Source organism: Alligator mississippiensis, chromosome 1 (genome assembly GCF_030867095.1).
Source record: "Alligator mississippiensis isolate rAllMis1 chromosome 1, rAllMis1, whole genome shotgun sequence".
Taxonomy (NCBI): Eukaryota; Metazoa; Chordata; order Crocodylia; family Alligatoridae; genus Alligator; species Alligator mississippiensis.
In genome coordinates, this window is record NC_081824.1 from 236187380 (window position 1) to 236212718 (window position 25339).

The window sequence follows — 25339 nt, forward strand, 5'->3', positions numbered from 1 at the left end:
GAGATGGGCTTCAGGCAGTTTTCTGGACTGGGTAGTTAAGTTACGACTTGAGTCCAGAGCTGATCAGAAGTAAGGTCTGGATGCCGTGGCACCAGTGGAGAAGATCTCTTATGTCATCCAGTTGAATCAATATCAGTGTAGAATCTTTCTTTTATAATACATTTTCTAGTTTGTCTGTTTAATTTTGAAAATCTAAAGTTATGGAGCTTTTGGCACTCTCTGTCTTCATGTGTCTAGCTATTGGTGCTTTCCCTCATGTGCAGGTGTAATTTTTTTTTCTCTTCTGGGAGCCCAGTACTACATGGAGTAGTACTGTGCACTCTGCAAGATTAGCCCTTTAATGTTTACTTGAGTTGAATATTTTAGGTGTTTTTCAGTCATGGGTACTTCATTTCTTAATCTCTGTAAATAAATCTCCCTGTACTCTTTCTCTCCCTTTTGCTGCTTTTCTGTGAACTACTTCCAGTTTAATATCTTTGGAGCAGTGTGGTAGGAGAAATAAACAGTGTCAGTTGCAATTGCACCAGGGCTAGTTAAAGCCTTTGTTCTTAATTGCTCAACATTTCAGACCTTTACATTTGGATTTGAGTTCTTACTGGTATTATCTCTGTCTTGTAGTGATTTTTTATGGAAGCTGGAACAAAAGAATTCAAGAGGAGTATGAGGGTGTAGTAGAGAGAGAAAATATCTTTTTATTTATTATTATTTTTTAAATAGAATGGTTTTGTGACATTATTTTAAGAAGTCAGAGCATTCATAAGCTCAGCTGAGCTCCATTACTGTGCTCCCTGTTGTGGAGAACTAAAGCTAAGATTTGGCAGAGAAATGGCTCCAGGGGAGAAATACCTATGAGTGTTCTGTTGAGCATTTGTTTTAATGTGGTTGACATGTGCGCCTTTGAGAATTGCCCTTTGCACATGCACAGTGCCTTTGGCACAGGTTATTAATACATTGGGCAATGTTCCAAAGGTTGGTAGGATGCTCTGTGCATGTGTTTGTTCAGATGATTGTGAACTCCACCCCTGGGTTCCATGTATCCAGATCAGTAATTTCTAAATGATGGGCCTGGGAACACAGGATTTGGCAAAATCATAGAGATGTAGGGCTGGAAGGGGCCTCAAGAAGTCATCTAGGCCAGTGCTTCTCAAACTATTTGATGTGGCGGACCAGCAATTTTTTTTTCCAGTGGGCCAGGGACCTGTGCCCAGTTCAGCCAGTGGCAGCAACTGCGTGTAACAGCGCTACACAAATGCGCGACCGGTTGTTTTTTTCTCTTTCCTCACCTCGCATGACGTGACGTCACCTAGAGTGTTGGAATGTACAAACTGTGGCACTGTGATACATCAGTTATGCTTCTGAAAATATATTTCTTTCTTTCCTGGCAACTCGCTGTGGACTGGCAACTGGTGGCTCACGGATCAGCATCAGTCCGCGGACCACCACTTTGAGAAACACTGATCTAGACCAACCCCCTGCCCAGAGCTGACCCGAGCAGGGTGCGGGGCCCAGGGCAAATCAGCTCGTGCGGGGCCCTGCTCCCGCTTTGATCCCTTGTACCCTGGATGTAAAAAAACCGCCACCAGTGGCAGGGGCGGGTGGGGGGGTAGCAAGTGTCCAGATGCAAAGCCAGCGGTGGCGGCTCAGAGTCACCATGGCCACACCACCCAGCTCTGTCGGGCTCAGGGCAGTCATCCCTGCCTCTGCCTAAGGCAGGATCATCCCTATCCAAACCATCCTGTAAAAATCCATTGTCTAACCCAGGGGTTGGCAATGTTTTTGGGCAGGGTGCCAAAAACACCTACAACTTCAACTTGTAAGATGTTGGAGTGCCAGGGGCAGATGGTGGGGGAGCCATGAAGGGCCTGATCCTTGTTGTGGCTGTGTAGACCCTGCCCCTTCCCCACCATCCACCCAGAGGCATGCGTGCCAAGTAAAATGTCTTTGAGTGCTACACTGGTACCCGTGCCAGGGGTTGCCTACCCCTGGTCTAACCTCTTAGCCAAACCACAGTCAACCTTGACATAGCACAAGATGTAACATCTGAACCTGATATGAGGTAGAGCAAGGGCACAACAGCAGACAACATCGTGTGTGTCTGTGAAGGTTGTTAATATGCTCTCAAGAGATTCCAGGAAGAGGGCTATTCCCCCCCAGTACAGAAGAAGGCAACCCCCCCCCCCCCCCCCTCAGTCTGTGCCAGTTTGGCCATAGGGTAAAATTCCTTCCTAACCCCCAAATTTAGTAACTCATTTGACCTTGAGCAGAGGGGCAAGACTCTGTAGCCAGGAACCTCCATATTTAAGTCCCAGCAGGAACATTGGCACACCCCAGTCCCAATCTGTAGCCTTTGCTGCAGCCAACACCCTGTGCTTCTGAGGAAGGCCTAAAAAGCCCCGAAACCCTAACATGTAGCATGGAAGAGAAATTCCCTCCCAACCCCTTGTGGCAACAAGCAAAGCTCAGAAAGATGAGAAAATGGATCTTTTCTTTTGCAGCCTTCCCCTGTAGGATTCCCCTTAGCCTGTGGATAGCTGGTAAGGCCAAGGTGACAGCCCAAACGTGTCCTGGTTTTTCTTTCTTAGGTATGCATCCTCCCACCATAGACATATAAAAAATAATTCCTTGCACTCTGTAGTCCTCCACAGAGCCTTGAGGTGGGATGACTGAGGCCCAGAGCAGTTATTTGGCTTGTTCAGGGCTACACAGTGTTGTGCCAGAGCTGGGAGTATTAATCCTGCTTGATAAATTGGAAAACCCAGACAGAAAATGTGCCTGATCTACCTGACTTGCTCTCTGGGGTTCTGTGAAGAGCCTTGTTGTAATCTTGGAGAGGATCTGACAGCAATGTGCTGAGTGAAGCTGGGTAAGTCAGGATTATATCTAGTTTTGTGCTAACTCAGCAGAGCTAATTAGCCTGAGCACAGTGTCACATGAACACTGCTATATTTTTTCAGTTCAGGAATTAGCATCTAGAGAGCTAGTTGCGATCTCTCTAAACAGCACTGCCTTACAGTGTGCAGACATACTCTTAGTAACTTCTCTGTATATCTGTTACATGATATTTAATACAAGACTTCTCGTTAGCTGTGAATATATTGTAAACTTTTATCTCTTGGGATGTTAGGAAAAACGTTCTCGCTAGAAGACTGATGAAGCACTGGAACAGGTTACTTAGAGTGGTGGTGGAATCTCCATCCTTGGAATTTTTTAAGGCCCAGCTTGACAAAGTCCAGGCTGGAATGATCTAGTTGGGGATGGTTGTGTGTTGAGCAGGGGGTTGGGCTAGATGACCTCCTGAGGTCCCTTCCAACCCTCATTTTCTATGATTCTATGATCTTGTACCTGGGTTAGTCATTATAGACAGAAAAATTACCCAGAGTTCGCCCATGTGTTGCAAGTACCCTCACAGCATAGCTAAATTTAGTTATGTTTTAAAGAACAAACTGAAGATGTACTTGGAATCATAGAGAGGTAGGACTGGAAGAGGACCATCAGAGGTCATCTAGTCCAGCCCTCTGCCAGAGGCAGGATCATATCCAAACCATCCTATACAAATCCTTTATCTAACCCAGGGGTGTCAAATGTACAAATAAAAGGGTGGATCTGCTCTGGAGAGCCATATGATCCAACCTGTGGTTCTAGAACTGCACCTTGGGCTGCATGCAGTGTGCAGAGCCAGTCTGGCACATGTGCTGGAACCGAAGCAGCAGGTTCTGCATGTAGCTCAGGGTGGCCAGCACGGGACATGCTCTGCATACTGCACCACACTGGACCAGTCCCTGAATGCTGGCTCCAGGGTTGGTCTGGATCAAGCCATGCCGGAGCCAGCACAACAGTGTGTGTATTGTGCACCCCGAGCTGGCCCCCTGGGCTGCATACTGCATACCCCACTGCTCTGGTCTTGTGTGCTAGCTCCAGCACAGCCTGATCTGGACCAGCCTCAGAGCCAGCACTCCTGGGCTGGTCCAGCATGGCACAGAATGCAGCATATCCCCCATGCTGACCCCCTAGGCTGCATGTTGTACCCTCAGTGCCAGTTCCAGTTCCCGTGCCACCTGGAGCAAAGGCCCTGAGCAGGACTGCTGCATGCAGCATTCTGCTGGATGGCCCTGCACTCTGGCAGGGCTGCTCCAGCCTACTGACTGATCCAGCAATGTTCATCTGGTCCGTGGAGCCAGATCAGTTTGACACCCCTGGTCTAACCGATTAGTAGAACTATATGGTCAATCATGACATAGCCGCAAGACACAACACCCTAAATTGCACAGGTAAGGCAGGGGGACAGTGGCAGCCAATGTTCTGTTGCTGCAAGGTTTGTTAAAATGCCTTCCTCTGTAGCAGGCCCTCTTGGCTCTCCTGAGTGTAACACCCCCCCCCCCCCCCCCCATATTTGTACCAATCTGACCATGGGTTAAACTTCCTTCCTGACTGCACATATGGCAACTGGACTGACCATGAGTGGAGAGGAAAGACCGTCTAACCAGGAACCTCTGGTTTTAAGTCTTAACAAGAATGCCAGTGCACCCATCAAAATACCCAGTCTTGGTTGCAGCCAACGCTTAGTGCTTCCAGGGAAGGCAAAACTCCACCCTGCCACCTCTCCTTCTCCTCCTCCCCCCCCCCCCCCCCCCCCCGGTGTAGCAACAAGGGGGACAATTCCTTCTGAGACCCTTGTGGAATCTGGCAAAGCCAAGAGGCATGGAAAATACCCTACAAAAGCAGGAGATCATGTGAAATTTACTCTCTTAGTGTAATTGGAGATGCACAGTGTCCTGTTTTTCAGGTTCTGGAGAAGACCTCTACAGAGAGTTTTCCATGGGGGTATGACCAATCATGTATATTTCTGCAAAGAGAAATTTCCTCCACAAAACTCCCCTTCCACATATTCAAGCACTAAAGAGGGTCATTTGTCACTGGATTAGAATCTAAGCATTTGACCTTGTTTTCATAGGCATGTGTCTTTTTGAGAGAGTGTGTGTATGTTTTCACCATCTCTCTTTTTCTGATGTTTGTGTAAGAGCAGTAAGGTTAGTGGCTTCTACTTTTGAAAGTCCTGGTCCTTTTTATTTTTTTAATCTATAGGGCAGTGCTGTTCTATTTTTAAAGCTTTGGTATGTTGAGTGCTTGTGCGTCAGCAAAGTGTCCGTTTCCTTTCTTTAGGAATTCAAGGGTGATTATTTATAAATCCTTGCAGAACAAGTTATTGTTCTTTTTTAGCTTTTAAATTGGCTGTATTGAAGAGAGACTTGTCACGTGAGCAGACATCCTGACTAACAGATTGTCTGTATTTTTACACACACACACACACACACGTTGCAAATTTTATTAGGATGGGATCAGAAACTAAAGGAAGAAAGAAAGACAGAAGAAAGCATGGAAACACTGATTGGGGTGTTCTGTTGGGGCCAAGGACTTCCTGGTCTTTTTTGTTTAGAGCAGTGATTTTCAGTTTAGTTTAGTTTTTTAAACTAAAGGCCCCCTCAGAAAATGTCAACTCTTAGCTTTCACTCGCTTTTGGACAACAGAAAAATAATAGAGCAATTCTTTTGTTGCAAAAAATGTAAAGGACCACAACAGGTCAGAATATTTTTCACACTGGATTTCTCAACCATAGAACCCCAGTTGAAAATCACTGGTTTAGAGTTTGAGAAGTGTAGGTTGTTTAGTGTCAAGACAGAAAGTAAGAAGGACTGGGATGATATATGCAAAATAATAAAAGGAATAACAAGAAAGCCAGGCTTTCTTATTTACCTTCTCTTTTATGCAATTACAGAAGGCTATTCAGTAAAGCTAAGTAATGCATCTAGATGAGATGCAGGGAAATAGTCTATTACATAATTGCCCTATGCAACACATTACTGTATTAGTGAGGCCAAGAAAGTATTGGGTATCTATGTAAGTAATGAGTGTGAAAGAACTCCCTCCCAGCCTCCTCACCTTTTAAGATTGTCTTTTCCCCTCTTCTCTCCCTCTCCCTCTCTGCCCATGTGTCTATCAACTGGTTGCTAGACAACCACCTGGTTGCCTAGGGGATCCCCTAGGGAGGGGGAATTCTCCTCTCCCTGTGGCCAGGTCTATTGTTAAACTTCCCACCTTTGGCCTGGGAGGGTAGTCCTATTCCTCAAGGTGAGAGCAACATTACTCAAACACACAGGTCAGCATTAGCGATGCTGAGAAAATACCTGATGTTGGCTGGATCCAGGTGGTGAGGTCAGGAGGGCTATTTAAGATGGTCCCTCCAGAAAGAAGACAGGCAGACATTTTTAAAACACACACAGGAGCATGGACCTCCACAGCTCTTTCTCACTCTCTGGTTGAGGAAGCGAGTAACTTACCAGAAACTTAACTTGAGGTCAGGAAGGAATTTTACTCCCTGGTCAAATTGGCGCAGACTGTGGCAGTTTTTGCCTTCTTCTTCAGCGGGGGGCATGGCTCTGAACCCAGGATTTCTTGAGCATATACTGACATTTTATGCAAACAGGACATTAGCTACCATGGTTCCCCCTGCATTACCTGTGGCAGGTTAGGATGTTAGGTCTGTGTTGTGTCAGGGCTGACCGTAGTCTTATGTAGAGTTTTGATCACAGGCAAATTTAGTTGGCTGTAATCTAGTTGTGTATCAAAAAGCTGACCAGCCACTCAATTTGCTCCAGGTTGGTTTTCTTTCTATATTTTGTTATTGGCATTCCTTCCCCCCCATCCCTCTTTGATCAGTAAATCTATCTGTTTTAGTATGCCTTGCTGTGTGTGTTTAAGCAGGAAGGGACCTGCTAAGGTAGGCTCGACTATTTTACTTTTCCTCCTGCACAGGAGGCTGCTGGTGAATGCCTCAGGCTAATAGAAGCACCCTGATATAACCTGCTGGGATTAAGCAACCCCTAGGTCTATGGGGCCTGCGTATTGCCTAGACAAAGACCTGAGTCCAGGTGGTGGCAGTGCTACCCCAGTCTTGCGGGTGTGCTCCATGAAGGGGGTTGGCCCGATGTAGGTGCCCCAGGGAAGCCCCTTGGAGCTTGGTTTTTAGTAAGGCACAGTGAGGTAGATAGCTCAGTGAAGGAGTGCCCCCTAATGGCCCACCACAATGAGTACATTTATTATTATCATAGAGAAATAGGGCTGAAAGTCATCTAGTCCAACCCCCTGCCTTGGATAGGATCATCCCTATCCAAACCATCCTATACAAACCATAATCTAAACCAGTGGCTATGTATAGGGGGTGCACGTGCACCCCCTGAGAGTGGTAGTGCACCCTCTGACAGGCAGCGCTCCCCACTTAGGCAACGGGCAAGGGGGGCAGGTGAGAGCACTTGTGCTCCCCCCTGTGAGTGCTGGCCAGGGAATGGGGGTACCAGGAGAAGTGCCACTAGCATTTCCCAGTTAGTGAGATTGGCCATGCCCCCCCATCGGTGAGATCAGCTCTGGGGGGACCCCCCTCCATCACTGATTGGCCCCTGGCCTCCCTGACTTGGGTGGCACCAGTCACCCGTGATTTAAACTACACAAGACTACTGTCAGCCCTGACACAACACAGACCTAACACCCTAACCTGCCACAGGTAATACAGGGGGAACCACGGTAGCCAATGTCCTGTTTGTATAAAGTGTCAGTATATGCTCAAGAAATCCTGGGCACAGGGCCATGCCCCCTGCTGCAGAGGAAGGCAAAAACTGCCACAGTCTGCACCAGTTTGACCAGGGAGTAAAATTCCTTCCTGACCTCAAGTATGGTGGTTGGTTTGACCCTGAGCAGAGGAGCAAGACCCTGTAGTCAGGAACTTCTAGCTTTGGTCCCACTGGGAGCATTGGCACACCCCAGTCAAAGTCCTCAGCCAGTACCCAGTGCGTCAGAGGAAAGCTTAAAAACACCCTGACACAGAAAGGAGAGGGTGGAGACGCCAACAAAGCCCAGAAGCATGGGAAATGCCCATAGCAGAATATAGGTGTAGCTGCACCTAAATGATCCCTGTTCAGTGGCTGTTCAACCTCTTCTTGAACTCCTTCAGTGATGGGGAGTCCACAACTTCTCTAGGCATAAGGGTTCCACTAGGCAGTGGAAGTCTATTCCACTGCCTTGCTGTTCTAACAGGGAAGAAGTTTTTCTGGATATCCAGTCTAAACCTACTTTGCTGCAACTTCAAGCCATTCAACCTTCTCTAACTTTTCCATGTCCTTTTTTTTTAAATGGGGAGCCCAGAACTGCAACCAGTTCTCCAGATGAGGCCTAATTATTGCCAAGTAAAGAGGCACTATCACCTCCCATGTCTTACGCCTAATGCTTTTGTTGTTGCATGCCAAAACTGCATTTGCCTTTTATGCGACTGCACCACATTGCAGACTCACATTGAGTCTGTGATCTACCAAGACTCTCGACCCCTTTTCCATAGTACTGTCGTCCAGCCAGGTGTCACCCATTTCATATTTGTGGGGGGGTTTTATTATTCCTTCCAAGGTGTAGCACCTGGCACTTGTCTGCATTGAACTTCATCCTGTTAAGTGTAGCCCAACTTTCCAATCTGTCAAGATCATTCTGAATTGTGCTCTCATCCTCCAATGTGTTGGCAGTCCTTCCCAGTTTCGTGTTGTCTGCAAACTTGCTCAAGCAGTCTGTGCCAGCATCCAAATCATTAATGAACATGTTAAACAGCACCGAGCCCAGGATGGACCCCTCTGGGACTCCACTTGAAATCTCCTCCTATTCTGACATGGACCTGTTAATAATGACCCTTTGCTTGTGGCTGTTGAGCCAGTTACCTCTCTCTTTTTTAGGTTTGTCCAGCCCCCATTTCTCCAAATTTGTTATGAGGTCATACGGGACCTTGTCAAAAGTCTTGCTGAAGTCCAGGTACACTATATCCACAGCATTTCCTTCATCCATCCAAGTAGTTACTTTATCAAAGAAGGAGATCAGGTTTGTTTGACATTACTTGTTTTTAATAAATCCATGCTGGCTACTTATGATCAGTCCCCAGATGGCTGCAAATAGCCTTCCTTAAGATATTGAGGTGAGGCTAACTAGTCTGTAGTTCCCTGGGCCCTCCTTTTTGCTTTTTTTTTTCCTTCCTTTTTTCTTTTAAAGAGGGGCACTACACTGGCCCTTTTCCAGTCTCCTGGTACCTGGCCTGTCTCCCATGACTTCCTGAAGATCATTGTCAAGGGGTCTGAGATGTCCTCTACCAGTTTCTTCAGGACCCAGGGATGAAGTTTATCTGGCCTTGCTGACTTGAATTCATTCAGACCCAACAAAAGCTCTCTGACTGTCTCTTATCTCTTCCCTCAGCTTGCCCCCTTCCTTATCCAGATAATCCTTATTTGATGTTTGGCTGAAACGTCTTCTTTTTGTGAAGACTGCAGTAAAGTAGCTTTTGAGTAGTTCTGCCTTCTTTGTATCTTCAGTTAGGAGTTCCCCCTGGCTTCTTAAGAGAGGACCCACAACTTCCTTGGTCCTTCTTTTGTGGTCAGCATACTCTCAGAACCTCTTCTTGTCCTTAACGTCCTCTGCTAGGTGCAGCTTGTTCTTTACCTCTGACTTCCTGATTTTGTCCCCCCAGATCCTGGCTATTTCCTGGTATGCTTCCTTGATGACATGCCCATTCTTCCATTGCCTGTATGCTTTTCTTTTTCCTTTGAGGCATTTTAGAATCTTCTTGTAAAGCCACGTTGGTCTCTTGCCATTCCTGTTGTGCTTCCATTGTGTCAGAACAGTTTCATGTTTGGTTTCCTATACTGTGCCCCTTAGAAGCCCCAGTCCTCCTGGGTGTCTTTATTCTTCAGTCTATCCTCCCATAACACCATGCCTATTAACTCCTTGAGTTGGATGAAATCCACCTTTTTGAAAACTAGAGTCCTAATTTTGCTAACCTTATATGCCCTGTCCCAGACTCTGGAATTCTGTCATACTGTGATTGCTTCCTCCCAAGTTACTCGTTGCCTTCACATCCTCCACCAATTCTTCCCTGTTGTTCAGGACAAGATAGATGATCCCCTAGTTGTATCCTACTTTCAGGAACAGAAAGTTACCCTCCACACAAGTTAGGAACTGGCTTGACATTTTTATGTCTGGCTGCATTGTTCTTCTAGCTGAAGTCTAGAAAAGAAGTCTCTCATCCGTACCATCCCATAACTTTTAAATGACTTTGCCACCTGCTTGAAAAGTGTCTCATTCCCCTCCTCTTTGTGGTTAGGTGGCTTATAAGAAATCCCCACCATTGTATCAGTGCTGCATCTTGCACCTTTCATTGTCCCCTAAATGCATTCTGTTTTGCTCGTCTTCCTCCTGAACCAGGGAACAAGTGTATGTGTTTTTGACATACAAGACAACACCACTACCTTTTCTCCCAGCTCTGTCCTTCCAAAACAGAATGTGTAACCCTGATGTTGACATTCTAGTCTAAGAGCTTAGATAAAACAAACACTTAAGACTTAGATCCTCATGTAGTGTGCAAGCCTAACTTCTCAGTGGAGTTCAAAGCCAGAAGGGACCATTTTCACTCTCTGCACTGATTTTCTGGATACTATACATAGGTCCTAGGAATTCCTCGAACTAATTTATGGTGCAAGTCCAATGGCTGTGGTTGCACTAGAGTATATGTTTTTGAAAATATTCCATCTTGATTTTAAACCACCAAAGCCTTGGGCAAATTTTCTAGTGGTCAAGAGCTAAAAATGAGCACCATACTTCTAGCCTGGATGTCTTTAGCTTAAGCCTCCTGCTATTGAATCTTGTTACACCTTCGTCTGTGAGAAGAAAACCCTCCCTTACCAAACTTATTTTCCCGATATGCATACTTACTAATTGATCAAATTATCCCTTAATTTTCCTTTGATAAACTGCCTACTTTAAGCCCTTGAGGCTTTCTGTAAAAGTGTATCTTTTTCTTCTCACGACTCTTCTCTAAACCCTCTTTCAGTTTTCCAGTATTCTTTGTGAACATGAGTAACAAATTGAGCTGAGTGAAATGCTTTGTGTAAAAAATATTTTTAGTGAAAAATGTAGATTTAGTGATGCTGAAGCATTTCATGAGTTCTTGTCCATGTTGCTAAACAATTCAAGAAAATCAGATCTAAAAAAAATCAAAATGTTTCTGTCGGGACCGAGGGTCGGTCTGAGGCTATGGCCAGTAGCCCGGACCGTCAGGTGGGGTTTTTCCACGACGGAGTAGAGTTAGGCACGGAAGCGTATTGGTTTTACAAAGAAAGCTTTACTTACACTGCCGATGGTCACAGTGCAGGAAGGAAACTTGCTTGAGTTGCAGTTGCACACAAACAAACACAAGTGAGATCTCTTCCAAACTGCACCGAACTGAGATGAGTTGTCGATGTACGACTCCTCGAGCACTTCACACGGGGGATACATCAAATTCACACTATGATGGGGAGTGGCTAAGAGCTGATCAGGCCTCTCTGTCCTCCTCCAAGACACACACGGAGTTTGCTAGGCTCCACAGCGCGCTCAGAGTTCCCCACGAGATGGTTGTGGAGTCCTCCAACTTGGGCGGAAACTGCTTTAACCTTTTATACGGCTAGTGAGCCAATTGCTAGCCGCCACGTAGGAATAATTTAGAATCAGCCAATAATGGGGTACGAATTTGCATGTGTGTGGCGGGAACTCTTTGCACCGGGGATTTCTCTCTGCAGCTAAGAAATCCACCGTGCAAAGAAAGCTCCATGTGGCGGGAAAATTCCAATGTGCCGAGGCACTAAAAATCATTGAGTTATGACAGTTTCATTTTAGCATTTTCTAAGTGAAACATTTTGGTTTTTATTTTCAAAATGTCTCTGTTTCAGATTTCCTTTTAAATTTATCTTTAAAAAATTCTAAAGGTCAGTGAAATGTAAGAATGAAATATTTTGACTTCTTTAACTAGAACTAAAACTGGACGAGTGTAATCCAATAGCAGTCACACTAGTTATGGCATTAGAAAGTCATTATGTAACTGTCTTCTATTACATTTCTTGCCCATTTTTTGAAAAATCATCTGGCGGTGGCTGCTATTAGAGGACTGTGGACCAGATGACTCACTAAAAGAATGGTGTATATATTAACGTGTTTATAAAAATGCAGTTTAAAGTTACAAAAAAATTATCTGCTTATTATAATGATTTTTAACATGCAAAATTTATTTTTATTAGTAACTTCAAAATATAGCTGAAATTGATTCTAAGTCAGGAGTTGGCAACTTTTTAGAGCAGAGTGCTAGAAACACCCCAACCTCGACTTGTAAGATGTTGGCCTACCAGGGGCGGATGGTGGCCTGAGCCATCCCTAGTGGGGGGGTGAGCGGGGCAGCTGCCCCAGACCCTGTGCTTTAGGGAGGCCCCGTGGACAGTGCCGTACAGGCCCTGCCTCATGCTGCTGGCTCTGTGCTCGGGCCACTCACCACCCTTCCCTCCCCCGGCCCTGCACAGGCTGATATGCCCTGGGCCCCACACACCCCTAGGGATGGCTCTGATGGGAGGGGAGCTGCAAGGGGCCCCCTTCTTGTGGCAACTCAGCCCTGGCCCCTTCCCCACTGTCTGCCTGGAGGCGCGTGTATACCCGCCACCAGCAAGGAGCCTGGCTGGGGCTCTGCAGATCTCAGTGCAGTTCCTTGCAGCCTCCCCATCACCTACTGGGAGCAGCCTGGGCTCTGTGGTGAGTGACAGGGGCTTGGCCAGAGCCTGGCTGTAGCAGGCAGCTGGGAAGCTGCAAGCCACTGCACTAAGTTCTGCAGAGCCCCAGGCTGGCTTGTTGCTGATGGCAGGTGCACACATACCTCAGGGGAGCAGCAAGGGGGCCAATCCTTATTGTGGCAGTGCAGCCCAAGCGCCTTCTCCACCGTATAAAATACCTTCGCATACCATACTCTGGCATGTGTGCCAGGGGTTGCCAACCCCTGTTCTAAGACACGTACCTTGTATTGCCATTCCAGGAAGTTCAAAATTGTTACTAAAATAACAATGAAATTGTTGAGTATGCTATACAGCGTGTTGACTTAGTAGTCCTAGCACCAAGTACACTTGGGTTTAGAAGCTAAAGTTCATTTTAAGTTTTATTAAGTATTAGTAGTAAAGGAACTCAGTGATATGAAAGCAAAATTATTTTTTTTTATTCCTTAGACCCGAATTTTGTTCGGACATTTCTCACAACATATAGATCCTTTTGTAAACCTCAAGAATTATTGAGTCTACTGATAGAAAGGTATGTTTTTAACTCTTCATTTATGTAGAAATCCATATTTTTTATACAGAGTATCAATTTTTAAAGTTTATTAATTTTTTTTATTCTTTATTTAACTTTTTAAAGATAGGTGTAATTTGTCACCGTCCTCTTAAGTTTTCAAAAGCAAGTGTGACAGTATAAAATCAAGTTAAAAAATTATCAGCTCATATAACTTGATGACGCTCCATTGAAATAAGTGGACTTTATGTTTAGGATCTGGCTCCCAAGCAGTGTTCCCTTTAAGGAGCAGCAGTCCACGAGCGCGCTGCCTCTGTCCATGAGTGTGCCACCTCGGTCCAGCATGGGACATTTACCGAAGGGGGCTGGGGCCCGGAGGCTGGAGCCAGGGGCCAGGAGCTGGGGCCAAGGGCCAGGGACTGGAGCCAGGGACCAGGGGCTGGAGCCGGAGCCTGGCACGGGCTCCCCGGCCCCGGGGAGGTGCTGTCTGCTTCCCCGCATCAGGGCCAGGGAGTGGAGCACTTCCCCAGAGCCAGCGGGGCTCACGCCAGCCGCCCGCACCAACCTCCATCCCTGCCTTGCCTCACCTCGGGGAGGAGCCGCTGCCTGCCCCAGTGAGGCTCCGCCGGCTCCGGGACACTGCTTCTCTCTCCGGCCCTGATGCCACATGCCTCCTCGCTCCCTGAGGTGACGTGGGGGAGCGGAGCAGTGTCCTGGAGCTGGCGGAGCCTCACTTGGGGCAGGCAGCGGCTCCTCCCTGAGGTGAGGCAAGGCAGGGATGGAGGCTGGGGTTGGGGGCTGGTGCGGGCTCCGCTGGCTATGGGGAAGTGCTCTGCTCCCCGGCCCTGATGCGGAGGAGCAGAGCACTTCCCCAGAGCCAGCGGAACCCGTGCCAGGCTCCTGCCTCAGCCTCTCTTGGTGCGCGACCTTGAAAAGGCTATGCATGGCCACACTTTTAGTTGTGCGCGGCCGCGCACCTTCAAGGGAACCTTGCCCCCAAGTTATTATCGTTCTGGAATCTGTATTAGCAAATACTGTAAAAGTAAGTGCAGCTCCACTCTTTTTCATGTTGTGATATAAACCTGTTTTGGTTTTTTTTTTTAGATGAGCAGGGCAGGGTTTGTGCAGTGTTGAAGTCAAAGCTGCCTTTCACTGAATCAGAAACTTCACTGTTATGTTAATATTTGTTCTGAGCAATTTTAACAGTGAAGGATTTGCTCCCATCTACCTAATTTTCGTTAAAGTTTTGCTTCTCTTTGTTTGCTCCGTCTGTGCTAGGTTTGAAATTCCAGAGCCTGAGCCAACGGCAGCTGATCGTATGGCTATGGAGAATGGAGACCAGCCTCCCAGTGCAGAGTTAAAGAGGTTTAGAAAAGAATACATACAACCAGTACAGCTGCGGTAAGTATTGCAGAAAAGCTGCAAATTCCAGAGGTAGGAATGTCGTGAGCCACTAATAATGATAACAGTAGGGAGGGAGGACTTGTATCTAACTTATATCCCCTTGCATGCAAACCTAGGTCTGTTTCTTCATTCTGTACCCAAGAACTACCATATTTCTTTCTTTGTATTTGGTAGCTCATTAGATGATAATTTTTTTTAAAAGAGTAAAATTAAGTTCTTGTTAGTAGAGTTATTTGCAGGTACACTTTCCCTATGATCTAGAGTCATTCTGAAGATATGTAGAGATGTAGATACAGTAATTTAGTGGTCAGCTATTTTAACCTCATTCCCCAAGACTCTTTGTTGACTTAAGCTCAGGACCTCCAGAATGAGAAGTCAGAGGCAAACCCTGTGCCAGATTCTAGAATTGCTACATTACAAATTAGGCACTAGTGTTCTCTAAGGGGCCTTCTGAAATCTATGCCTTTGACTTGAGGTAATGTGTTTGGAAGACATTCCAAGTAACGTTTCTTTTCTAAATGATGGCATTATTCTGAGCTTTGAGACACAACTGTGTAAGGCGGATAATCAGCATCTTGGAATTTATTGTTAACGTGTACTGTGAAACGTAAACTGTACTTCAGCTGTATTTGATCCACTAATCTACTCACTTCAGCATGGGTTGGCCATGCTAGGCACTGTCAGATAGTAGAGTTAAAATCTCTCCCAAAATATTTACAATTTCTCCTTTTAATACTGTAGAGTCTTAAATGTATGTCGGCATTGGGTGGAACACCACTTCTATGACTTTGAGAGAGATGTTGAACTTTTGCAACGATTGGAAGAATTCATTGGGACAGTAAGAGGTATTTATGATTGCAGTGAATATCAGTTTAAAACAAAAGTTGAGTCTTACACATCTTTGTGGTGATACTTCCTTATGGTTGTGGGATAAAGAAAAGAGAAAAAATGACTACTCCTAATGACTTCCGTTCTGTAACATAGTGTAAATGGATCATTTAAACAGAAAAAATTATTTCTATTCATAGTCAGAACAATGGATTATGTCTTCATTGAATCTGGTTGACATGGTTCTAGGTGTATTGTAAATGGATTAATATAAATGAAAATTGGCAATAACTGAGTGGCTAGTTTTAAGGACCGAATGGAATAGTCTTTTTTGGTAATCACCTACTTAAATTATAGTTGGATGTAACTTGCATAAAACTTTAATTGCAAAACACCTTATTTGCTGGAGCCAGAGGTCTCCAACTGATTTGCAGTGTGAACCATATCTGGAGAAACTGTCATAGGCCAGCTTATCCCTCCAGTTCATGGTTATGCAGCAAACCTTTCCCGTTCATTTGTAGTAATGAGTATGGCAGCTGCAGCAGTTGCATACAGGGAAAGGTAAAATGTGGAAAGTATTTAATGTATATTTAGTGCATATAGTTTATTATAGTATAATATATTTAGCAGCTGAAAATGGGAGAGTGAGTACCAGCTTTCTGTGGACCATCAGCAAATTATCTGTAGATTGGGTAATTTGGAAAACTAGTCTGGTGCATACAACATAAGAATCAGGGGTTAAGGACTTCAAAGGCTCAATTAATTATCCCATCAACTTCATGCATGAAATGCCCTTGCATATGAAGCTAACAGGATAATTGGGCCCGTGAGTACTTTTTCCTGCCTTTTCAGGGAACCACTGTTCAGCTTTTGGCAAGTGATACCTCCATGTACCTCAGCTTGTCCATCTGCAACAAAATTAAACTCTGTTCAGTGCATACCTAAGGGCCTTGAGACGTAACGATTTGGGAGTGTTTTCAGGACCTCAGGAAAACCTGTTTTCTAGTATTGAAGTACAAAGTGCTACGTGTTATTTTGTTGAGTAAATCTAGAGACTTAAAAAGTACATTGGCTTCTTTAGTCATTCATAGAATGAAGAGGTAAATAAATGCTGATGTTGTTTCTCTATGCCAGGTAAAGCTATGAAGAAATGGGTTGAATCAATCACAAAGATAATCCACCGGAAAAAGCAGGCACAAGCCATTGGGCCAAGTCACAATATTACTTTTGAAAGCTCACCTCCTGCAATTGAATGGCATATTAGCAAACCAGGACATATAGAGACTTTTGACTTGCTCACTTTGCACCCAATAGAAATTGCTCGACAGCTCACTTTACTCGAGTCAGATCTTTACAGGTAATTGTTAGAAAACTAAATGTACCATGTGATACTATGGCACAAAGCAACAAATATTTCCTAATTTGAAATGTCCTTTGTAGGCCTTTATGGAGCAGGGCTAGTGGTACAGCCCCTTGATCTATATGGTATTTTAGTTGTTGGCTATGCAGCAAAGGATTCTAAAGATGAATCACAAAGCAAAAGTATCTGTGTATATCATGGTTCCCAATATATCCAAGCACGGGTAACCAGTGTCTACTATCAACTGAACTGTACAGCAGAAGAACACCTCCTGATACCTTCAGAATTGGCAGACCTTTGAGAAACATGAAAACCGCTTCAGCCATTTTTCTTCATACCCTGGGGCACCTATATATGTGCTGGACGTGTGCTCTGAAGCTCGCTAATTAGCACACATCAGAGCAGGCTCGATTAGCCGAGCATGCTAATTAACATGCTCCGGCAACTTCCACATTGCATGTATTCAGCATCCCTACACTTCAAAATGGTGGCAGGAAAAAAGCTCCTCAAACAAGCTGTACTTAAAGTGCCCCCACTGCCATTTTGAAGCGCAGAACACTAAATACACAAGATGCTCCAGGGACTTTTAATTAGAGTGGTTCCCAAGAGCTGCTCTAATTAAAGCACCCCTCCCCCATCCCAGAGGACATGTAAAGATGCTTCTGATTTTATGTGAAGTGTTGTGGCTACAGGAACCCATGGACGTTAGGAGGTCACATCTCATTAGGGTGAATAAGATTTAGATTTTATTCTTCATTTTGTTGAATGGAAATGATTGTTAATATGCTCAGTGGTATATTTTGTTGATATATAGTGTGATGTAAACAAGAATACTAGTTTTATTTATGCAGTTAGAATTCTGATACAGTTGATAGTAGTCACTACTTAGCCAAGTTATTTTTTTCAAGTAGTCATCCTGTAATAATTTAAATCCATCAATTAAGATGGTTTTAGAATAATAGCTTTTGTTAAAAACTGGATATTATTGTATTTTTTTTTAATTTGGTTTTGGTTTTTATAGAGCTGTACAACCATCAGAGCTTGTGGGAAGTGTGTGGACAAAGGAAGATAAAGAAATTAATTCTCCCAATCTTCTCAAAATGATAAGACACACTACTAATCTCACCTTGTGGTTTGAAAAGTAAGTCATTGTCTTAAATCTCTGTTTCTGGACTTTAAATGACATTGTGGTCCTTTCAGATGCTTCCCAAGAGGTAACCAGGGAGAAAGTGTTTGAGAGGACCCCCTTACTGGGGGAATGGCTAAGTGCTGCAGTTTGGCTTTCCAGCTCTTTTCAACTGAGAAATAGGACTTGCCTTGTTCCAGATATTTCTAAAACTGTCCTGTTACTTTGAAAGTTTTGTTGGATCAGTTGAAACATTTCAGGATGGTAAACTTTGTGCTATAACTTAATTATTGTTTTTGCAAAATTATGTGTTCTGCTTGTATTCTTAGATGCATCATAGAAACAGAAAACTTGGAGGAAAGAGCAATTGTAGTAAGTCGGATAATTGAGATCCTGCAAGTTTTTCAAGAGCTGAACAACTTCAATGGTGTCCTCGAGGTTGTCAGCGCTATGAACTCCTCACCCGTGTATAGACTGGATCACACGTTTGAGGTAGGACAAGATGTTTTCAGCTTTTTCCTTACAAGCATAAAGTTAGGTCAACATCGTGTTCCTTTAGATACCTCCTTTCAGTACCATTCTGTTGTACCTGATGTTCACCGTGTCCACGTGCAGGTAGTGTGCCAATCAAAAGAAACAGAACAAACTGCAAGGATTGAGGGGAAAAAGCAGAAAATGAGTGAAAGAATAAAGGAGAGAAGGGTAGATAGTAGGAAGAAAACTGTGAGAGGCAGAGTCAAAGCAGTTTCTCAAGAAGAGGAGGAGAAACTTCAATACACAGGTTCATAATTATTAAAAAATATTTAAAAGCAAATGGAAGTATATGGAGGACAAGATCTGGTTAATACTCAAAACAAAAGGAAAGATTATGGGGAAAGTAAATATATTTCTCATAGCTTATTAGTCAAAAGAAGCAAGTAGTATGGTTAAAGGTTGTGTTAATAGTTTCCATAACTTATTTGCCTTTTAGGCTGCAATTTATATAATTTCTGACCAGAGATGAATATTTCGGGAAAGTTAAATTCTTTTAGTCACCTTGCAAGAGGCAAAGATTTCTATGGGTGATCTTTTTCATTGGATCAACTACATGGTTGGGATAGACTTAGACAAGTTCCAAATGCAGGGCATTTTTCAGGTCTGAGGAAAAAGCAGGCATGGTAAAGACTTAATCTAAGCCACTTTGGATTTTTCAGGCAAGGAAAAAAAAAAAAGTTTCTTAGCTTTCTTCAGCTGTTAGGCTTTTTGACTAATAGAAAAACAGTTAAAACTTTAAACTTGAATTTTGGCAAGTTTTACGCAGGTAAAACAAGCTTTGTGGAGGGTTTTTTTCTTTTCTGTAAGGTTAGTTGTAAAGTGAATTATCAGTACGTATTTGAAAATCAAATTGTGTGCCTTTCCAGGTGCATACTAAACTTCAAGTTATGACAGCAGATCTCCAGATGTAGTATCCCCAGCTGTGTTTGTATTGTGAAAGCTTTGTCCTCTCAGCTGGTCCAAACAGTCATGACTTAGTTCAGCCAAGGCTCTAGTGTGCATCATAGGTTGCCCGATGTGGGCAAACAGATAGATTACATACCTGGGCAATAAAGCAGGAAGAGCAAATACTCTGGCAGAATAGGCACTGTACCACAAAAATAAGTGTGTTGCATATTTCTGCTTTCCCCAACGAAGGCAAAGTTCCCTACAAAGGAGTGAAGTAAAGTGTAAAGTAGAGCTGTAAATGTCTTCCTGGCTTCCAGTGCAGTTGAAGATTTCAGTCTTAGGTCTCAAGCAGATTCACTGCAGACCAAGACAGGCAGACATTGAGGTACAAAAAATGACCAGCATCTTCAAGTTAATATTCCAAGGACGCAACAGCTAATAAGTTGGGAAATAAAAATCAGATAAATGGAAAGGCATAAACAAAAAAATCAGTGTAGTTCCTGGGGAAAGTGGAGGAACCCTCTATCTGCCGACAATAGGAAATGGTCTCCTGCTGCCAGAAGGGTTCATTGGGGCTTGTCCATACTGCAGCAGCAGCATGTCCTGGCCAAGATGTTTCTAAGTGGGCATATGCCAGCCCAGAAGTTTCCTGGTGAGCCCACTCAGGGACAATACTGGGAGGCCACTAACAAGCATGCTAGAGACTGAGGGCTTGAAATTGGCTACAGGATTCAAACCTGGACTGGCTTCACTGACCCACTTCTGGGTTTGGAGTGTGCCTGTGGATATGGGTGAGCAGGGGCATGATGCCATCCTGGTATAGACCAGAGGTGGTCAACCCATAGCCTGCAGGCCAGATCCGGCCCATAGCACCATGTCAGCTGCTCCATGGTGCTCCCCACATGTCCAGAAAATTTGGCAGTGGGGGAACAGTGCACTGCTCCTCTGCTGCTAAATTTCCAGACCCATGGGGTCATGTGCCCTGGATCCAGTGCTGATCCTAGCACTGGGGCAGAAGCTGGCAGGACCAGGCCTCTGGGGTCCAGTTCTGCAGTGCTGGGCCCCAAGGCAATTGCTTCCCCATGTTTCTTCCCCCCCTTACTCCCCCTCCCCTGTCAATAGAGGGGAGGAACAGCCCCAGCTGCACCCTAGTGTGAGAAACAGGCAAGGGTTTTGCCATACCACACCACTCTACGGCCTCTGCTTGGCTCCTGGGCATTGCTGAAGCACTGCCCCATGGCTTCCCCTTGCCTCCCCCCACTGCTCAGGTGAATGGCAGGTGGCAATTGAAAAGCTGATATGTACAGCAACCCAGCTCTTGGCAGCACCCAGCTTTGCAAGCATAGCTCTTGGCCACAGCAGCTTCTCCTTCCATTCCCTTGCTACACAGCTGAGCAGCAAGAGGAACCAGTTTTAAAAGCCAGAGGAGTCTAGAGCCTTAGGGAAGCCTCCAAAGCCTGCCTCCCAGCCCCTTCTACCCCACCTTGTCCTCTCTCCCCTGCTGCTTAGCTGAGTGGTGGGACCAAGAGCTTCCCCTAGCACTGCTTTGGGTCAGCCTGGAGTAGTACAGGGAGAGACAGGCTGCTGTACCCCTGTGGTAAGGCTCCTGGAGCCTTGCAGCGGTATCTTAGTAGTCTTCCCCTGCCTCCAGCACTCCTCTGGGTCAGTCCATAAGAGTGCAAGGAGGGCAGCTATTCTCCTGCAGGGGAGATCTGGGAGGGTTCCCACCATGGGAGGACCCTCCCCCCCCCGCAGTCTCCTGATTGTGGGGGTGGGGGGCATTCTCCTGTGGCACGAACCTTCCTTAGCTGTCTGTGACGGCTGCTGCTTTTCAGCAGCTGCTAACTGCTGCTTGGCAGCCAGCCCCTTTCCCAGGCAGGGAGAGGGTAGGCTATCCAATTAATGAGGAAGATCCTCTAAGACAGTGATTCCCAATCTGGTACGCGTACCACCAGTGGTACGCAGATAACAGATTTATTATACTTACTTTATATAACAAAAATTTGCTAGTGGTACTTCAGGTTGAACTGAAAAATTTGTTGGTGGCACTTAAGGTTGTATCATTTTAAATTGGTGGTGCACAATCTGTCAGTTTAGGAACCACGGGTCTAAGAGTTGGGGTGGCCCAGGAAGTAACCCTGCAGTGCTGCCGCCCCCCCCACCCCACCCCCAAGCTGGAGAGCTTGCCTGTGAACTTCTCCTGCCATGGGGCTGGAAGAACATCTGTGTAAGTCAGCTCCTGGGCTATTTTTCTACCTGAATACATTTTGTTCAAGTAAAAATTAATGTCTGTATGCAGCTAAGGCCTCTGAATCCTTCCCTAGCTAACTGGGCTGTTTGTGTTTCCCTGTGCCAATGAGATTCAACCAGGAAATGCTCTCTGGCCCAGTTTAGTGAGGGCTGTTCACATAAGATGGACTTTTCTTGCACCTGATGTTAATCCTGTTTTATAGCAGCAAGGTGAATTATTATCAAGGCTTTCTAATCCTTGTTATTTTTCATTAATAATATTGATGTTATACAGTATTTCTAAAACTTTTAAATTCCTTAATGGCTTGTAGAATGTTGAATATTCTGCACCAATGTAGCTTTTTTCTTTATTAGTTTCCCATTTTACAGATGGGAAACTAGATAAATCACTTAACTTCTTTGGGCTTTATAGTCCCACAAGCCAGTGACATCTGTTGCTCCCAAATTCATGTTTGGCCACTGGACTACCAAGCCTTTCTAATTGACCTTTCTGTATGTCTTTTCAGCAAATTCCAAGTCGTCAAAAGAAGATTTTAGAAGAAGCTCATGAGCTGAGTGAGGATCACTATAAGAAATACTTGGCAAAACTCAGGTCTATTAATCCTCCATGTGTGCCTTTCTTTGGTAAGAAAGTTTGATTCTAGATGAGAAATATAAAAGAAATACCCTGCTTCAGTTGAAACCGGTGACAAAATTTTAATGTTTACTTTGGTGAAAAGAGGTTAAGTTTCTTTACAGAAAACCTCCAAGCTTGTTCTGTTACAGAGAAGCAGTAGCCTCTTCCTCTTTAAGTTACAACATGCTTCCCTTTATAAAAACCCTTTTTCAAAATGTTAAAACATTGGCCTGAAAAAATGGATCTGTTCAGAAAAAGTATTTTTTTTCTCCAAACGCATGGGAGGATATTTATGCAATATCTGTGGGTGTAGGACTTTAAAAAATAACCCTGCTTTGACCAGTGTCTGTTTCAGAGAACAGGATTTTTTTTTTTCCAAGGACCCTTTTGAAAAAGAAAAAATCATGGCAGTGTTGGGAAAGGAACTTTGTTTTAAGTAAAGTTCCACACTGTTGTTTATGAAAATTGCCACTCTAAGAGAAAAATAATCTGGGAACAACCAAGGTTAAATTACGCCCAAAAGGGTGAATGTCTGTGCATGCAGTGGCTTCTCTCAGAAGAGAACCTGGTCCTTCAGCATTCCTCCCTTCTCCTTCCCCCTCCCCTGCACCCTCACCTTCCTCAAGGAGACAGTGTGTTACTTGCTGCACTTTGCTGCTCCATCAGGGAGCAGAACATGTCCCCTTCACAATCTCATATCGTGCTGCATGGAAACGCTGGCTAACCCAGACTGATCATGAGCAGTTTATCAGGACTGCCGTATGCACTGCTGCCATCTTTCACCAGGCAGACTAAGGGAGTCTGCAGAGCACACTGAAATGTGTGCACAGGGGCACCCTTCCCTCCCTCCTCCCCCAGCTGCAGTGTCAGCACTGCAAGCTCTTCACTTTTCAAGGCTTCAGCAGGTGAATGTTTGTACCTGTGGCTCGCACGTGGCAGCCACTGCTGCTTACCTGCAGGTCCATGCCAGCGGTGACAGCCGCTGCCTACAAAACTTCCCCGCGCCACCGTAGAGCCATGCCCAGAGCTGTGCGGCCAGCCGAAGGGGGCAGCAGCAGTGTGGTGGCAGCTGGGTGGCACGCAGCCATCCCCACCATCGTCCTGCACCGCATGGTGACCATGGCCGCCACCACACTGCCGCTGTGCAGCCGGCTGCACAGCGCTGGGCATGGGTCCATGGTGGCAGCAGGTTCTGTACACAGCGGCCATTACCACTGGCACGGGTGGCCCCACAGGTAAGCAGCAGCAGCTGCTGTGTGCCAGCGGTGACAGCCGCTGCCTAGAAAACCTCCCGCTGCCACCGCAGAGCCATTCCCAGAGCTGTGCAGCAGTGGTTGCCACTGCGCTGCCATGCGGGTGGCTGCGGGATGGTAGTGCAGGGCGCAGTGGCAGAGTTGCGGTGGCGGCCTCCGTGTATGAACCCTGTCAAGCTGGCTGGCACATGTGCAGCCCACAGAGTGGCACCCCTGCCCTCACCCCCTGGCCCTGCTCCTGGGAGTGGGCTTGGGCACCTTCCTTCCCCCCCCCTCCACCCCCTGCTTCTTAATCTATCCCTTGCCCTCCCCCGCCTCTTCCCCCCACACACTTACTTGTTGAAGTGGGTGTCAATGTCTGTGTGTGCTTCTGTGTCTGCATGTCTACATCTGTGGGTCTGGGTAGCTGTTGTGAGGGGCATCAGGAGGGCTGTTGAGGCTGTGGTGGGGGATGCGGGGCACCAGCAGTGCTGGGGCGGGGCTGTGGGGGGCCTTTAATTTTTATCAAGGGTTTTGGGGTTTTTTATCAGAGAATTTGCAGTTTTTAATTAGAGAAAACCAGGATCCCTGCTGATAAGCTTGCCACTGAGTCTCCAACTCTAGCAGTGTTCTGTTGTTGCAAGCAATTTTCAAACAAGGACTTGGAATAATGGTGTCAATGGCTTTTTGGGTTTGGGCAAAATGAATGCATCTGAGCTGGACGTCTCAGATACAATTGGCTATGAAAACTTGCCACAGGGCACTGGTTTTCAAGCTAGGGTACATGAGTTTTGCTGAGAGGTATGTGCTCTTTCTCTACTCCCTATGCTGTTAAATGTTTCTGAGGCCAGTATAGGAGACCGCTGCATCATGAGCTGATGTCAAAACCTGCATCATGAGCTAAGGGCAAAACCTAACATAACATGTTTTACACCTAATCTCAAAGTGATGTGGATGTGGGTTGCCCAAGGCTTTGTGGCTCTGGGAAGAATGGTGCTCATGAGAAGACTCTTAGGCTTCCTCTGATACATGAAATCTCATTATCTTGTGAAACTCAAACTCTTAGATTTTCATTCTTCAGTATAGGTGGCATGAGCTTCATGAGCAGTGGATTGATTTTCAGATTTTTGATATATTTTCATGTTACGATTTTTTTTATTTTGATTTTTTCATATTATATAACCTGGCAGTTTACAAGGAAAGACATATTTTAAAGTTCAATATATTGCCCTTACATGAAATTTGGACACAATTCTGTCAGTGAGCCCCATAGAGAAAATTGTCACTAAGTAACTGCATTACTTAAGTTTAATTCTTTAAAAGGCTTTCCTATTCTATCTCTATCTATTTTGATATAGATTTAGATATATTCTAAACCAGAGATGAATAGCTTATCTCTGATTTTGTCACTGTATAATGTACAAGCCTATCCTGCCTTCTTCCTGTTCTAGCCATGGTTTGTTTTCTCCTTGTTTTATACTGTGAAATCGTAATGTTTCTTCTGTGCACTGCTTTAGGAATTTATTTGACAAACATCTTGAAAACAGAAGAAGGCAACCCTGAATTTCTAAAACGACATGGAAAAGAGCTAATAAACTTCAGCAAGCGAAGGAAGGTAGCTGAAATCACTGGGGAGATACAGCAGTACCAGAACCAGCCCTACTGCTTAAGAGTGGAATTTGACATCAGAGTAAGTTTTTTTTTTTTTTTTTTTTTTTTTTTTTTTATACATCCAAATATTAAGGATACTTTGTGGTGAGTTGTAAATGTATATTTTAGAGTTGCTATTAAATTTATTGTTAACATCAGGCTTCTCACTCTTGGATCTCAAGTCCTAGAGAGAGCTGTTGGGACACAGTAATAGCAGTGAATGAGATGTGGTGACTGTCAGGTACAAAAGTCCCAGTCTCTGTTTACAGTATATTTTAGTGGGTCCTTCTCGGCAT

At 45.1% G+C, this 25339-nt stretch overlaps 1 protein-coding gene across 1 annotated transcript in view; it reads left to right on the forward strand.

The window, feature by feature from the left end:
- SOS1 (SOS Ras/Rac guanine nucleotide exchange factor 1) overlaps window positions 1–25339 on the forward strand; it is a 79645-nt gene that overhangs the window by 42990 nt on the left and 11316 nt on the right. The window contains exons 11-18 of the mRNA XM_059720289.1: window positions 13095–13176; window positions 14434–14556; window positions 15301–15404; window positions 16522–16744; window positions 17769–17888; window positions 18203–18365; window positions 22052–22169; window positions 24911–25083. Of these exons, the coding sequence (XP_059576272.1) occupies window positions 13095–13176; window positions 14434–14556; window positions 15301–15404; window positions 16522–16744; window positions 17769–17888; window positions 18203–18365; window positions 22052–22169; window positions 24911–25083 (1106 nt within the window). The remainder of the gene's footprint in view (window positions 1–13094; window positions 13177–14433; window positions 14557–15300; window positions 15405–16521; window positions 16745–17768; window positions 17889–18202; window positions 18366–22051; window positions 22170–24910; window positions 25084–25339) is intronic.